This window comes from Brassica napus, chromosome C2 (genome assembly GCF_020379485.1).
Source record: "Brassica napus cultivar Da-Ae chromosome C2, Da-Ae, whole genome shotgun sequence".
NCBI lineage: Eukaryota > Viridiplantae > Streptophyta > Magnoliopsida > Brassicales > Brassicaceae > Brassica > Brassica napus.
The window spans coordinates 8,660,493-8,678,077 of NC_063445.1; the positions used below are offsets into that span (position 1 = coordinate 8,660,493).

At 36.1% G+C, this 17,585-nt stretch overlaps 1 protein-coding gene and 1 non-coding gene across 2 annotated transcripts; both read right to left on the bottom strand.

Annotated features, from left to right (window-relative positions):
- Positions 1 to 15,782: 15,782 nt before the first annotated feature.
- On the bottom strand, positions 15,783 to 17,384 carry LOC125581518 (F-box/FBD/LRR-repeat protein At5g56420-like). The gene has a single exon (XM_048747127.1). The coding sequence runs from the start codon at positions 16,777 to 16,779 to the stop codon at positions 15,910 to 15,912; it is 870 nt and encodes a 289-aa protein (XP_048603084.1). The 5' UTR covers positions 16,780 to 17,384; the 3' UTR covers positions 15,783 to 15,909.
- On the bottom strand, positions 17,172 to 17,363 carry LOC125582820. Its single transcript, XR_007320270.1, has one exon. It is a non-coding gene; the product is annotated as a U2 spliceosomal RNA (small nuclear RNA).
- Positions 17,385 to 17,585: the final 201 nt, after the last annotated feature.

A 17,585-nucleotide genomic window follows, 5' to 3' on the forward strand; every position in this document is an offset into this window, starting at 1 on the left:
TTAGGGTTTAGGGTTTAGAGTTTAGGGTTTAGAGTTGAGGAGTGGGGTTTTAGGGATAGGATTTCAAATTTTAAAAAATAAAAAAAATTTAAAATTTTCAAAATAAAAAATGTTATTTTGGTCGTTTTAGTTTTTGAGGCCTATTTTTGTGACAAAAACTTAAAAAAGTATATTTGAGAGAATTGCCAATCTGAAAAAGTTACAATTTTACAGCATAAAATAGTTGGGAAGTAATGTGGAAAATTACTAAAACTAATATTCAACTTGCCAATTACTATCTCACCGATCTTAAAATATACCCATTTTTTAAATAGTATTTCACAATGTTCTAAAAATCGGTCTAATCGCCTATGCAAAAAATTGCGCCTCCTAGGCGACAAATCAGTTATAACCGAAACTATTTTCGTAAAATCTGATTTATGTAATTCAAAGCGATTTAAACTGTTATAAATCGGTTAAAAGCAATTTAAATCCGTTTAAATCAATGTAAATTAAACTGAATATCTTAAATGAAGCAATCATGTTAATTCAAATCCAGAAAATTTTCTAATTTCTTTTTTTATATATCTAATTTTTATAATTTATCAAGATAATTTTATAATTAAACCTAGAATTAAAATATCTGATATAGAAGTAAAAATTATAAAAATAAATTAATAATTCACTAACGCTTAGTTTCTTCCAATGCCTTGAATAATCCGTTTAGACGCTAGTACTCTCTAGTTACCATCTAGCTATTTTCATTTTTCAGAACATTGATGTCATTAAAAAGTGCTATAAAATTGGTAAAATGCATTTAATCTATTAAAATAGAAAAGTTTCTTGTTAATGTTTTTCTGCCAACAAATGATATTTCTTTTGCTCCCTTCGTGAAGTGATTAGTATTAGGAACTTTTAAAAGGCAATTGATTCTGTGAAAGAAAGTGGAATCGATACTATTGTTTAAGAAGTAATTTTGCTTATTTGTCATGTTCTCCATGGTTTTAGGTATATTTTTTTTTGTCATGTCATTAATCTATACTATTGTTTAAAAAGTGATTTTGCTTATTTGTCATTTTTTCCATAGTCTTAGGTAATTGTGAATGATGAGTCATCAATTTAAATTTATACTAATCGATTCAAATTTATACAATTATTTGAAACTTTATTAAATAAGCACATATAAGGATTATGATAGACTTATAAATATTTTGTTCAATCCAATCTTTAAAATCATATTTGTTATAAGAAGTGTACCATAATATACATTTAATTAGTGGAAACTCTTATCATATGCAAATACTATTTATGTGTTCATAATTTTATTATTGTTCTTCAGTCTTTCTCACAGAAAAATATATATACATGATGAGTTGGACGTCACTGTAATGATCAAAATTTTAAAGTTTTCATAAGTATAACACATATTATATAAATAATTAAATAAGTGGAAGTAAGAGTTAGAATATAATTTTCAAAAATATTATGCAATATATTATATTAGATATTCTTTTTAGAAAATATTTAATAATATTTTTATAAAACATGTGGCTTAATGTTTTAATATGTATTAGCTTATTTTAAATAGATAATTTATAGTTTGTTATAATGAAATAGTATTATATTTGATTACAATTTACATGATTTTCATCTTCATCAGAATATTAATCTGTAGTTATAAGACAAAAAAAATCATCTATATTCCGAAGTTTCTTCAAATTATCTGAATTATAGATATATTTGATTACAATCCTAATTCATAAACTTATATATTATATTTAATGTAAAAGGAAATAAACATACCAATATCTTGAGAATGTTTTGTGGGTTCTCTTATATTATATTTCAGAATGTCTTGAAATTAATATAATATTACTGATTAATTGTGTACACAACTAAACAATTCTTAGTAATCAATATTGATTAAAATTCCAAGATAAATTTATATTATATATCCAAGTATTATAACATAATATTTTCAAACTTAAAAATTAGATATATATTACAACTCATATATGGTAGTCAGTTTCAAAAACAAAACAAAAACTCATATGGTAGTTTCTTTTTATAATTTTTATTTTTTTCATAATTATGAGATACATGTGTTAAATGGTTGATATAATGAAATAAAATTTAATGCTATTCTTCCATTATAACCAATCAAAATTTCTCTATCGATTTTTTATCAACAAATTTGATTTATCAAAATTATTATAAATTTAAATATATACAAAACTTATTTACTGCAAGTGTATTTTAATAATATTATTTCGCGATATCGCGGGAAGTCATCTATTTTTAATTAAACAATAATGTTCTTTGTAAACTAATATGATTTCATTGTAAACTTGCGGTTAATCCTTCGGGTTAAAACCTGAGTGATCATCCATCATGACGAGTGTTTTAAAGATCCTAAGGTTATAAGAGAATCTAAGAGGAGTGTAATGAAATGAACCGGAATGACATCTCTGATTGTGGTCTCAAGGAGTGGAACGAATACTTGGAAATAAACGACTATATGTAGAATCAGAGTGTCTACGAAGTTTAAGAACAGAAGCTTCGTGTAAGTGCAAAGAAGTGCTACAAAAACTCGTCAAATTGTGGACATTGCATAGCTTACCGGAATTAGTGAAAGGATCAAGAGGGGCAAATCATCAGACAACTAACAGCTCCTATCTCAATATGTAAACATCTTTAGATCAAGAGATTAGATCAAAGCAGAGATTGGAAAGTGCAAAAAGAAACAAACAATAACACCCTTGAACTAGACTAAACATTAGAATGAGGAATCTTCAGTTAAGAGTTGCTGCCTTATGGAGGAGAGATAAACCCTAGTTAGACTTTTGTGAAAAACAATATTAGGCTTTTTAAGATACAGAGCAATGATAAAAACACTACAAGAAAACACGCTATATTCCGTCGGACGTTCCGATGGACAACAAAGTCGTCGGACGAATTTGACGATTTTTCGACGGCATTCCAACGAAACCAAAAAATACTACTTCGTCGGAAATTCGTCGGAATATACCGACGACTTTCCGACCAAAGAGTGTGCGTCGGTATATACCGACGCAATTCCGACGACATTCCGATTAAATATATAACCGTTACGTTCGTTGGAAATTCGTCGGTATATACCGACGACTTTCCGACGACCTTGCGATTAATAATATAACCGTCGCTGTCGTCGGAAGTTCATCGGCATATACCGACGAATTTCTGACGAATCTTTTGAACGTTGCCGACAAATATATATGACCGTTTTATAGCCGTTGAGATAGGAAAATACCGACGGAATTCCGACGGATATGACCGTTAGGGTCGTCGGAATTCCGTCGGAATGTCGTCGGACTGCCGTAAGCAATTTTATATAAATACAACCTCTCCTCATTCAACTCATTCACTCCTCATTCTCTCTTCACTCTCTCTAATCACAACAATTCCGAGAAAATCATGTCTTCAGGAGTTTATTATCGTTCGTGGATGGATAAAACTCATATGGATCCCAACACCAATTTACTTACGGAAGAATACGTTCAAGGGATTGGAGAATTCATGAAGCTTGTTGAACAGCAACCGGATGCAAAAACCGGTATGTTAAGATGTCCCTGCTCTACTTGCAATAATAATAGGATTATAAGAGAATTTGATGTTTGGACTCATTTGTATATGAGAGGATTTTCACGTAATTATAAAGTTTGGTATCTTCATGGGGAAACTGGTTATGAATATGGTAGTACTAGCGAACCTCAGCCTGTTAGCGAACCCCAGCCTGATATTAGGTTAGAAGAACCTAGATCGGATATAGATTATGGTGTAGGTACTGTGCAGATGGTACATGATCAATATAGAGGGAAGAACCAAATCCCGAATCTAGGAGATTTTTTGACATGTTGGATGCCGGAAAACAACCTTTGTATAAATTTGGATACCGAAACTATGAAAATAACACATAATAAGTGTTTAGTATAGTATTAGATCGTAACCGTTAAAATATAACAACTCATTAAAATATTTATGTATGTATATCATGGTTTTCATAACATCTCATCATAACACTCATATACTTATACAATCATATTCATCTAATCTTATACTTCAAAAATGTTTTTGTGAAAAATCGTGTTATGTAAACATTTTTATAGTTAAATCTTTATGCAAATACTATATATATTATCAAAGATTTGGATTTTGCATTTAGAAACTTGTGTTCAACCCCTAAACACTACGTCGTCGGAATTCCGTAGGAAAAACTCGTCAGTAATCCGTCGGAAAATACCGACGACTTTCCGACGGATTTAATATCCGACGAAATTCCGACGACATTACTAATTCCGTCGGAAATCCGTCGGAATATCAAATTACCCGGAAAAAAGAAACCGCGTGAAAATTTTCGCGAACATATATATTAAATGATTCCGACGAAATTCCGACGGATACGTGTCTGTCGGAATCATTAAAGATAAAAACCCTAGACATTTCCTTCTTCGTCATTTCCGCCTCTCTCTATAAACTCTCTCCAATTTCTCTCTCTTTGACGGCGACTCCGGCGATTTGCGAGCTCCCATCTCCGGCGATTCCTCTTCCCACCGTCAGATCTCTTCCCACCGTCAGATCTCTTCCCCACTCCACAAATCATGTAAGATTCTATAAAACCTTTGTGTATTTCAATTTTTTAGGGTTTAGGAAGTTAGATCTTAGGATTTAAGGTTGTTTGATTGAAAACTTTAAGATTGAATGGATAGTTTAGGATCTATTAGTTAGGATTGTTGTTTGGATTGTTGTTTTAATTTTTTTTGGATCGAAAATGTTTTTGTATTTTTAAAATTGGTTTTGGGGTTTCCAGTAATATATTATATATAATAAAACGTTTTTTTAAAGTTTTATATATATTTAACAACCTTTTCTATATTTATAAACGTTTTATAAATATTTTTTTTTTAGAAAAAACGATTTTATATTTTTTATATAGATAAAAACGATTTTATATTTTTTATATAGATAAAAACGTATATATATTTTTTATATATTTAACAACCTGTTCTATATTTATAAACATTTTTAAAAATATTTTTAATTTTTTATACATACATATATATATATATCATTTTTAGATGTAAAAATAATTTTTAATATATTTAACAACCATTTCTATATTTATAGTTTTTCTAAAACATTCATAATTTTTTATACATACATATATATATATATATATATATATCATTTTTAGATTTAAATATATAAATTAAAATATTTTAAATAGAAAATCATTTTTTAATTTATTTAACAATCTTTTGATGTATTAACATTTATTTTTTAGGTCCGAGGAAGCACGCCATCCGCATCCCGTCGTTCTGCACCCCGTGGCGGCCGAGGTAGTTCGGCAAGCAGTTCCCATCCATCGGGATCATCTCACGAACAAAACTCGGTTCCCGCATATGTTCCCGCTCCAGCTGCTCAGGAGGATCCGGGGGTCATGTCAGTTCAACAATTGGTTCAACAACCAGGTCGAGAGCATCTCCCGGTTTTCCATCCCAACCCACGACCGGGACATACAACTTGGTTAGTATTTTTATTTTATTTGTAGTGTTTTTTCACTACAAGAAAACACAGTTTTAGCAAGGAAATTTAACGAGGAAACTAATCGTCGTGAAATTACGTTGACTTAACGATGAAATTGCGAGGAAATAAAGTTTCCTCGTAACGGCCTTGTAAAATACCGAGTAAAGCGATTCCTCGTAAAATCGTCGTAAGTTGACGTGGTTATTCCGAGAAAAATGTGTTTCGTCGCAAATTCGTCGTAAGATTAGCATGATTTTTACGAGGAAATAACTTACGAGGAAAGAACGAGAAATCCACCAACTTAACACGTTTTTTTTGCAACCAACCTAATATTTCGTCGTAAATTCCTAGCAAAATTTAACTACCAGATTCGAAAATTTTCTATAAATATGGAGGTTTGAACATAATTTTAAGCACACCAACAAGAAAAAAAACGTGAAAAAAATGTCGGGCTTGGGAAATATTTTCGAGTTGCGGAGGTGGATGTATATGCATAGAGATGCTAACGGGAGAGTGACGAAAGAATATCTTGCTGGGTTGGAGCGTTTTATGCATCAAGCAGATTCTACACCGCTCGCCCAAGAAAGCGGTAAAATATTCTGTCCTTGTAGGAAATGTAACAATTCAAAGTTGGCAAATCGTGAAAATGTTTGGAAGCATTTAGTAAATAGAGGTTTCACGCCAAATTATTATATCTGGTTTCAACATGGAGAAGGTTATAGTTATGATCAGAATGAAGCTAGTAGTAGTAATAGCAACTTTCAAGAAGAACCGGTTGATCATCAATTGCATAATGCACATAGTTACCATCAGGAGGATCAGCCGATGGTAGATTATGATAGGGTTCATGATATGGTAACTGATGCATTCGTAGCTCATGATGATGAAGATGAAGAACCTAACATAGATTCAAAAAAGTTTTATGAAATGTTAGATGCGGCAAATCAACCACTTTACAGTGGTTGTAGAGAAGGTCTCTCTAAATTGTCATTGGCTGCTAGAATGATGAATATTAAAACTGATCACAATCTACCTGAAAGTTGCATGAACGAATGGGCAGATTTATTTAAAGAGTATTTGCCGGAAGACAATGAGTCTGCTGATTCTTATTATGAGATTCAGAAACTGGTTTATAGTCTTGGGTTGCCTTCGGAGATGATAGATGTTTGCATCGACAACTGCATGATCTACTGGGGAGATGATGAGAAGTTGGAAGAATGTCGATTCTGCAAGAAACCACGATTCAAGCCGCAAGGAAGGGGACGTAATAGGGTACCGTACCAAAGGATGTGGTACCTACCAATTACAGATAGATTGAAAAGATTGTACCAATCGGAGCAGACTGCTGGAAAGATGAGGTGGCATGCCGAGCATACTCAGACGGATGGTGAGATGACTCATCCATCAGATGCAAGAGCCTGGAAACATTTTAACAAAGTACATCCGAATTTCGCTAGCAATAGCCGGAATGTGTACCTCGGATTATGCACAGATGGATTTAGTCCATTTGGAATGTCAGGGAGACAATATTCATTGTGGCCAGTCTTTCTTACGCCATACAACCTGCCACCGGAGATGTGCATGCAACGGGAGTTTTTATTCTTGACCATATTAATACCCGGTCCGAAGCATCCAAAAAGGTCACTTGATGTTTTCCTACAACCACTGATAAAAGAGTTGAAGGATTTGTGGTCAACAGGGGTGAGGACGTATGACTGCTCAACGAAGAAGAATTTTACGATGCGAGCTATGCTTTTGTGGACCATAAGTGACTTTCCTGCCTATGGGATGTTGTCTGGATGGACTACACATGGGAGATTAGCTTGTCCATATTGTAATGGAACGACAGATGCATTTCAACTGAAGAATGGTAGAAAGACAAGTTGGTTCGATTGTCACCGTCGATTTCTTCCAGTTGGCCATCCGTACCGAAGAAACAAGAATTTGTTTAGGCACAAAAAGGTTGTGAGAGACACTCCTCCTCCATATCTAACTGGAGAACAAATTGAAGCGCAAATCGACTATCACGGAGCTAACGAAACAGTTCGCTGGGGTGGTAATTGGCATGTCCCTCGTAATATGCCTGATTCTTACGGTGTTCATCACAACTGGCACAAGAAGAGTATATTTTGGGAGTTACCATATTGGAAGGATCTTCTTCTGCGCCACAACCTTGATGTGATGCATATAGAGAAGAATTTCTTTGAGAACATCATGAATACAATATTGAATGTCCCAGGGAAGACAAAAGACAACATAAAATCGAGGTTGGACTTGCCGGATATTTGCTCAAGAAGTGAGTTACATATAAAAAGCAATGGCCAAGTTCCCGTTCCAATTTTTAGATTGTCTTCAGAAAAAAAGTCGGTTTTGTTCAATTGGGTGGCATCAGAAGTGAAGTTCCCTGATGGGTATGTTTCAAATCTTTCAAGATGTGTTGAAAAGGGTCAAAAGTTCTCCGGGATGAAGAGTCATGATTGTCATGTCTTTATGCAACGACTTCTGCCATTTGCATTTGCGGAGCTACTTCCAACAAACGTACATGAAGCACTTGCAGGTAGTTTACAATAGGACAATAATATTAAATTGGTTTAGTTTACAATAATAGTATTTGACTAACAATGTGTTTAATTGTTTTTGGAATAGGCATTGGAGCATTTTTCAGGGATTTGAGCACACGCACTCTTAAAGAAGAAGTCGTAGAACAGCTTCAGGAGAACATTCCTATCTTATTGTGCAACTTGGAGAAGATATTTCCTCCAGGCTTTTTTGACGTGATGGAGCATCTAGCTATCCACCTCCCATATGAGGCATTGCTTCGTGGACCGGTACATTACGGATGGATGTATCAGTACGAGCGAGCCATGAAATATTTGAAGGGAAAAGCAAAGAACCTCGCCAAAGTTGAAGGTTCTATAATTGCTGGAAGTTTGACAGAAGAAGTTTCTCACTTCACATCGTACTACTTTGCGTCAAAAGTACGTACCCGAAGAAGAGCTCCAAGAAGATATGATGATGGTGGCGTTGCGCCCACATATGCAGTTGTTGGTGTTCCAGAAATCTTTAGCCAGATTGGACGACTTGGTGGGAAATCAAAACAGGTTTGGTGGTCGAGTGAAGAAGACGCTCATAGTGCACACACCTATATTCTACTCAATTGCGAGGATCCATTGATGCGTTATTTTGAAAGGTAACTTAAATTGAGTATACATTATATAATTGAGAGAGATTAATTCATGTAAAATGTGATTTTACAGCATGTTTGTTTCACAAGTCGAAGAAACATTTCCTGGTATATCCACAAGTGACGTAGACAAAAGAAAAGATCAACACTTTGTTAAGTGGTTGAAGAATCAGGTATTAATCAAATACTTTTAAAATTTTCATACATGAATGATTTGTATTTCAACGTTCTTTTTATTTTTAAATAGGTTGATTATGACGACGATGCAGATTATCCTAAGTGGTTACACGAAGTAATTCAATCTCCACTTGTAAAGGTCACCACATCACAGATGTATTTCACACGAGGCTATACTTTTCACACATATGAGTATGGTAAACAGCGGGCAACCAGTAACTATGGAATTTGTGTGAAAGGAGAAACAGATTTCTACGGAATCTTGACGGAGATTATTGAAGTCGAATTCCCAGGGATATTGAAGCTAAAATGCGTCCTCTTCAAGTGTGAATGGTTCGACCCCGTCGTCAATAGAGGTGTTCGGTTGAACAAATTCGGTGTAGTAGATGTCAACGGTGGCCGGAGGTACAACAAATTCGAGCCCTTCATCTTAGCTTCACAAGCAGACCAAGTTAGCTTCCTTCCATACCCTCGGATGAGAGAGTCGGGTATAAATTGGTTAGCCGTGATCAAAGTTACACCTCGAGGACGAATCATCATAGGAGAAGAACCACCATTGCAAGAAGAACAAATAAATGAAGTTCATGAACCTGAACAAGAAATTGATGACATCCTTCTCATTGATCCGCATAATCACGAGTATGAAGATCTTACCGAAGATCCCACGGAGGAAGCTGTTGAAGACGAGTTTCATGAAAATGATGATGTTTCAAGTGATGACGAGAATGTCGATGAATCCGATTAATGTATTTGATATTTGTATGAGTTTGATTTATTATATATAATTAAAGATAATGGGAGTTTATTTATAAATAAGATATCGACATTAATTATAAGTAAAGGAATTGTGTTTTTATAATTTTCGGTTTGGATTAGAATGAATTGCTTGAGGTTAAAGGATAGAAGTGTTTGATATATGAAGTAGAAGATAAAGAAGATGTGGTTTGGGGTTTGGGGTTTCGTTTTAGGGGTTTAGAGACAGTCGTCGTACTTTCCACGTTACCTCACGGGAATTTTACGACGATTTATAATACATTACCTCGCATATTCCACGGTAACAGTAAACGTCGTAATAGCCTCGTGAACTTACGTGGAATAAGAGACGCTTTATAATTAAAAAAGCGGACCTCGCTTATTCCACGTAAGATCAAAACGTCGTAATAGCCTCGTGAACTTACGTGGAATGAGCGAGGTCCGCTTTTTTATTTTACTTTTCGTCGTTAATTCGTCGGTAAATATAAACCCTAAACTAAAATGAAACCCAAATCCCTAAACCCCAAATGTGCAAACCCTAAAACTCCCCATCCTACTTCATATAAACTAAAAAAAATTATTTTCTATTTTATATAAACCTAAAAAAAAAGAGAAGAAAGATATTGGAAACACGTATGACGAGATACGTAAGTGTAGCCCACATAAATCTACATCATTTGTATTCAAATATCTTCTTCTCTTTTTTTTTTTTTTAAACCTTTCATATTTGATTTGTATAGTGTGTTTGATTTGTTGTGTGATATGTCAAATTCAAAATTTGTAAAATAGTTTTTCAACGTATTAAACCTTTCAAATTCAAAAAAATATATATATTGAAGTTAAAGGGCTAGAAATATATGAAGTATAAGATAAGAAATATAAGAAAGATAGGGTTTGAGGTTTGGAGATAAGAAAGATAGGGTTTGAGGTTTGGGGTTTAAGATTTTAGGGGTTAGCAAAAAAAGCCTCGCTATTTGCACGTAATGTCGATGATAAAAACAAAAATCGTCGCAAGAACGACGTAAAATAAAACACGGGCCTCTGTATTTCCTCGCAAAAAAACACGGGCCTCTGTATTTCCTCGTTAATTTGTGTGGGCCTTGCGACGAAACGAAAGACGGGCCTCTGTCTTTCCTCGTCATTTTGCGACGAATCTTCGACGAAACCTAATCCTATATATAGGCGAAACCGCAGCCCTCTTCATTTCCTCTCTATTTCCTCTCTACAGCCTCTCTATTTCCTCTCGCCATGGTAAGTCTCTCATTCCTCTCTAAGTAGTTTAGGGAATTTAGATTAGGTGGTTAGTTTAGGGAATTTAGTTTAGGAAATTAGTTTAGAAAATTTAGGTTTCGTAATTTTATTAATTACGTAGTTAATACTGTTCATAATTTTTTTTTTACTCTTGATTTTAATTTAGAAATTTAAATTTTGCAGACTATTCGCAAGCACCAGCGTACTGCTCACTACTCGCAGATGTTCGGTCAACCGGGTAGTCGGTTAGACCCGCCTTCACTTCCCGGTTCTTCGGGTCAGTAGGAGACCGTCCCCGAGACTCAATCTTCTCAGAGAGTTTCGCCTTCTTCTACGGCATCGCCATCAGTTCCTCATGTGCCTCCTCCGATAGCTCCTCCTCCGATGCCAGCTCCTCATGTGCCTCCTCAGATGCCCGCCAATCAGGTTCATGCTGATTTGATGGTGCTACCGAGTTGTCCTTACTCTCAGTACACTGTTGAGGACATTCTCGGTTTTCCAGGCAGAGAAGGCTTACCGATCATAGACCCCGACCAACCTGACGGAACTCTCTGGTATGTATGTTACATTAATTTTTTAAAATTCATTTGTGACTTTAATAAATATTTAAAACTTTAAATTTGTTTTTTTTTTCAGGTTTGGGGTTGATAACTGCCTTGCAACAGAAGTAACCGAGACGATTAAAGGTTACTTCTCCATGCCACATCCCAACTGGAAATCCACTCCGATCTACATCAGAAGGACGTGGTTCAAGATTTACGCTGTAAGTTTTTACAATTTATTTCTGATTTATATTTTTTTAAATTTTATTTTTCTAAACTAATTATTAATATTTTTGTATTTTGCAGGAAAAAATTAATTGGTCCATGGGGGTCAATGAGAAGGTGCGGAAAGAGTTTATCGACAAGGCGAAGAAACGTTTGTTGGACACGGTCTCCAACTGGAAGGGTGACTGGATCGTGAAGGGCTATGAGCGGGGCAAACCCGCAACCATCACCACGGACGTGTGGGATGGCCTCATCCGTTATTGGAGGGATCCTGATGCCATGAGAGTCGCCCAGTCTTGCTCCGCCTCCCGTAACTCGGTAGATGAGCACGGCCACAGGGCGATGCAACATAGTACGGGCCAAAAGCTACACGCCCGCGTCCGTTTGGAAATGGTACGTAATTTAAATATTTAACTTTTTAATTTTTAATATATATATATATATAATAAAAACTTTCTCAACTGTTTTTAGGCCAAGGAGTTGGGACGTTTACCGACTCTTATGGAACTTTTCGATCGGACCCACAAGAACAAGGCGGGCGAATTTGTAGATGAGAAGTCTGAGAAGATCTACAACGATGTGGCAGCTCGTATTGACGAGCGTGAGACCCAGCTGGCGCAGGAGTCCGCCGACGGATCACCCGTCGTCTTATCCACAATAGAAGTGGATAGAATTTACGAGGAGGTAAATTTTATATAAATTTTTTATTAATTCCATTTTACTTTAAAATTTAAATTTTAATATATATTTTATTGTTTTTTAAGGTCGCTCGTAGGAAAAAGGGACGTGTGTTGGGGATTGGTTCCGTCAACGATGTTCCGAGAGCGACTTCCTCTTATGGCCAGAGACGGGATGATGAAGTCTCTGAGCTGCACGACGTGTTGGAGACGACACAACATCAGCTGTCGTCGACACAAAACGAGTTGGCCTCGAAAAAAACGTCGTTCACAGCTCGTATGAGTGGTCTCGAGAACTTCTTGGACGTCATAGCGGCCACAAATCCGGAATGGGAGGCCAGGTTCAGGACCATAAAACAACAAAACCCCATTCCAGGCGAGGCATCCGTGCAAGTCAACGAGGCAGATCTCTCGAGAAGGAGCGAGGAATTCTACGACGCGGCAATGCAGCATTAGTTTTTTTTTTTGTTATTGTATTTTAAAATTCAAAACTTATTTATATATTATATAATTTCATTTTGATTCGGCCAAAAAAAAATTTTCTATTCGATTTAATTTCAATTAAAATTTTATTAATAAATTAAATAAATATATTTTTTATTTTATTTTAATTTATAAATTCAGTAAATAGAAAACAAAGTAATTTTGTAGCTAATTCCCGATGTATTAACGAGGAAAATTAACGACAAAATCTCGAGGAACTATTAACGAGGATTTTACGTGGACTCGTTTTCGTATACTTTACGATTCTATTACGACGAATTACTTTCGTGTTATTTACGTTTTTATTACGACGAATATATTTAGAGGTTTTTGCGGGTCTTTTACGACGAATCCTTTTCGAGTTACTTACGAGGAAACACAACGACCGCATTACGTGGAAACCCCACGTGGTCTTTACGACGAAACCTTAATTCTTCTTTACGAGGAAAATATAACCTCGCTAATGAACAAGGAAATGGCGACGAATCTTCTCTTACGACAAACATATAACGACGAAACGCCTTTCATCGCCATTTCCTCGTAACCCTTCTTTTACGAGGAAATAACGAGGATTTTGGTCGTCGCTATACTTGTATTTTCTTGTAGTGTTTCATTAATTAACTTTCTAACATGCATTTTTTTTAAAGGTTCGACAAGTCGAGCAATGGCATTAGCAGGAGCATCAACAATATGATGTATTCCATGCTCCATACCGGATATTCGAAGTGGAGTGTGATTCCTCGCGAGGACCGGGAGTTGTGGTTTCGTCAGTAGTTTGCGGTAACTCTTCAGTTTTTTTTAAAGCATTTTTCAATTATATATATATATATATATATCTACTAATTAAATTATGTGTGTTTTGTAGCAAGAGTTCACTTGGGAGTCCGGTCTCACGGAAACAGTCCGTAAGAAATTCAACGAAAAGGCCATGGACTCTTATACGAAGCAGATCAACGCTTGGAAGACAGTATGGCAGAAGAACAAGAGGCCATGGTACATCAACGGGACGGTGTGGGAGCAGTTGATAGTCCATTGGGAGAAGGACGACACTGCAGCGACGTCTCTTAAGAACTCCAAGAACCGGAAGAGCGATCGTGGCGGGAAAGGTATGTATGTGCACAACCTCGGCGCTTGCTCTATGTCTTCTAAGGAGGATCAACTTGTAAGTTCTATTTTTTTTTTATCTTTATATTTATTTAAATAAATATTTTTATATATTCTTTGGCTAATGACTGTTTTTTAGATTGAAGCAAATGACGGTAATCCCGTTGATCGTCTTCAACTTATTAAGGAGGCTCACACTAACAAGAAGACGGGTCAAGTTCAGGAAGCCGTGATCAGATCCGTCGTTGACTTGGTGGAAACTCAAAAAGAAGATCTTCTATCTTCTCAGCCTCTCTCTGATGACGGCGATTCTACGGGAGCTTCAACCAACATGTTCTGATTGCAAATAAATGAGATGGTTGAAAAGGTAATTTTTTTATTAATATATTTATTTTATAATGTAGTTTACTAACTTTAAATTTTTTTGTAGGCGGTTCCTAAAAGGAAAGGAGGACGTTTAGTTGGGTTGGCCCGCCGTGCTTCTTTGTATCCGGCGTCTTCTTCGCAAGTTCCGTATACCGATCCCATGATTCTGGAGCAGCTACAGAACAAAGATGAACGGATTGTGGCATTGGAGGAGCAGAATGCCACTGTCCTTGCTCAGCTGGAATCCCAAAAGAAGACCAACGCCGAGATATTGAAAAAGCTAGATCGTTTGTTGCCTTAGGGTTCTTAGTTTTTTATGAATTTTAAAACTTGATGAATGTTTTCTTTTCTATTTAAGTTTCTATGAATTTAAATTCTATAATATTATTGGTTTTAAATTTCAGTGTATATATTAATTTTTAATATAAAAAAATATTTATAAATGCAAAATTTATTCATATTTAAAAATGGTATATTCTGACAAATCTGAGTCATCAGAATATACCGACAAACCGGTTCGTCGAAATATACTGACGAATCATAGTCGTCGGAATATACTGACAAGTACAGGTCGTCAGAATATACTGACGAGTACAGGTCGTCATAATATACTGACGAATCGGAGTCGTCGGAATATAGCGACAAGCAGGTTCGTCGGAATATTCCGACGACACAAATTCGTCAGTATATTCTGACGACCTAATTCGTCGGAATATAGTGTTTCCGGTGAATTCTGTTCTCGGAATATGTTATCGGAGGGTCGTCGGAAGTTCGTCAGAATGTGGTTTATCGGTATTCGTCAGAAAGTCGTCGGAAACTCTGACGAAATTCCGACAAATTTTTTTTCCGACGAAATGATACCGACGACCACTGTCGTCAGAAATTTGTCAGTATCCGCCTATTTCGACGAACTTCTAACGATTTTGTCCGTCAGTATCCGCCTGTTTTCTTGTAGTGAAATAAGCTATCACAACTTCTGATATAATTCACGTTCAAACTTAATTGGACAGTTTTCAACTCTTTGGTAAGATTTGTTTTCAGCCCATTGTAAGCTCGCATGCTCTTAAACTCCTGGTCGCAATTTCCAGTTCCTTAAACATCTGGTGTTTACGCACCAAGCTGACTGAGAAAGGATAGATAGTTGCACTCAGTAACAGCTTCGCATTTTTCAAAATATAAATCGCCACTTCTTTCTCAACTTTTGTGCCTTCATAGTCACTCCACTCGAAAGTTTTGAGATGTAACAACAAACATTCAGGAACATGCCTTGGTTGCATCCAACGAACATTACGATCCACAAGCACCCAATGCTTCTGCGATCAATAAATTTCACTATTAAAACCAGAGAAACCAAACATGATTGATTGAGAAATTAGGGTTTAGAGAAGAATAATAATGTACCAGGACAAGCTTGAGAGCTTGTAGTTTAGGAGAACGTTGGAGCAGACTCACAAGCATATCCGTCCAGCTATCTATACATGAACATAGCTCCAAACGCACTAGCTGAAACAAAACTGTACCAAAAGGATACTGAGCCTGCACATATAATATAACATGATATAAGCAAAGGAAACAATTTATTAAAAACTAGCTAATGATATAAAAGCTAGTAAGAACAAGTTACCTCTCCATCTAAGCATACATAAAGACGCCTGACAAAGGTAAAAGACTCCAGGACGTTGGCGTGGTAGGACATAGATTGAAGATTGGCCTCGACGAGTTTGGGAAGATTACCGATTAGTTTAAGTTCACCAAAGTAGTCCACAATGTCCAACTGCTTCAAAGACTGGGAATGTATCGCGAACAAATGATCATCAGGTGGGGACTCTCGCACCGTATTCCTAAAGGATAAACTCTGTAAGGAAGGCAAGTGCACGGTGAAAGTCGCCACATTGTCTCCGTGACAAGTCTCTACAACTAAATCATCAAGGATGGGACAGTTTGAAACAATCCTAGAGAAAGATCCATCGTCTGAGTACTTGACAGATAGAAGGCGCAACTTCGTGAGGGATGGAAAGCTTAACCGACAAGGAACTTCCGAAAGAATCACCCTACGGAGTTGTAAAGTCTCAAGTGTCTCGCATCTAAACAACCTACTCGGCAAGTTAACAAGACAATGATCATAACAGAAACTTATTTTCAAGTCACGCACAAAGCGATCGACTGCGATTCTAACCCATAAACCAATCTCCCAAGGGCTACATTCTGACGCGCTGTTGAGATGAAACCTTTCTAGGACAGCTGCTTTGTGTAATAGCAAAGTCCCTGACACAAACTGCGACAGGCTTCTGACATGGATTTCATTAATCTCTTCATCTTCCTCCTCTGAGAAATCCTCAAAGACAAGACTTGCCACCAGTGTCCAAAGAGACAGCCATCGTTTAGACAAAATGCTCGTAGCCACGGCACATTTGGTCGGGACAAAGGACAGTATCTTGATGAGTAAATCATCTGGCAATTGACTTAACCTATCCATAACAATGCTTTGCTTTTCTTTTTTTTTTTAATTTCACTTGCCAAATACTGCAACCAAAGACGAAAAGATAAAGCCTTCTCTACTTGAAACACGACAGGAAGGTTGTCGTGAAAACACAAAAGGGTATGGAGCAAATAGGTGGTCGAAGGAATATGAGATTAACCCTAATTCTTCGAGTGGTTAACGACACTGGATCATTGGATCCAACCTATCATCTTGTAGGCTTGTGAATATATTGAAAACCCTAGCTCCTTTATGCTGGGCCTTATTTCACCACTAAAATCATATTGGCTCGTTATAGCTCACTTGAACTTAAATCACATGGATGTGAACTTAAATCACATGGATGTGAGAATGGTATAAATCGATTAATAAAGGGACCTGAATATAAAATCTTATAAATCGAAGGACCAAAATTTAAACTGAGACTTGGCGAATTGAGCCAGATAGCAAGCTATTTTAATGGGCTTTCTCCTTTAAAAAATAGAGTTAATATCGTGTGACCCGATGTACCACATATCAGATATTAAACTAATAAGAACAGATACTACACTTGATCTTAGCCAAAAGGCCGAGAAAGGTATGAGTTGCCAAGTCTCCGTGCCTCTTCTTTTATACTACTCCTCATGCCTCACATGCTTGTTTCTTTAGCGATGTGGGACTTTTAGAGATTTAAGACAAAACGTAACACTCTATCTACATTAGCGGGTTTGTAACCGACAGTAACGTTAAGCCTAAAAGCCAAATCTTTGCGAGATTTAATTAGTTTTACAGATCGAAATAAAAGAGAGAGCCAGTTTCGCAGA

What these genes read in the sequence shown, in the direction of transcription:
- LOC125581518 (XM_048747127.1), bottom strand. Translation starts at nt 16,779, where the DNA reads ATGGATAGGTTAAGTCAATTGCCAGATGATTTACTCATCAAGATACTG.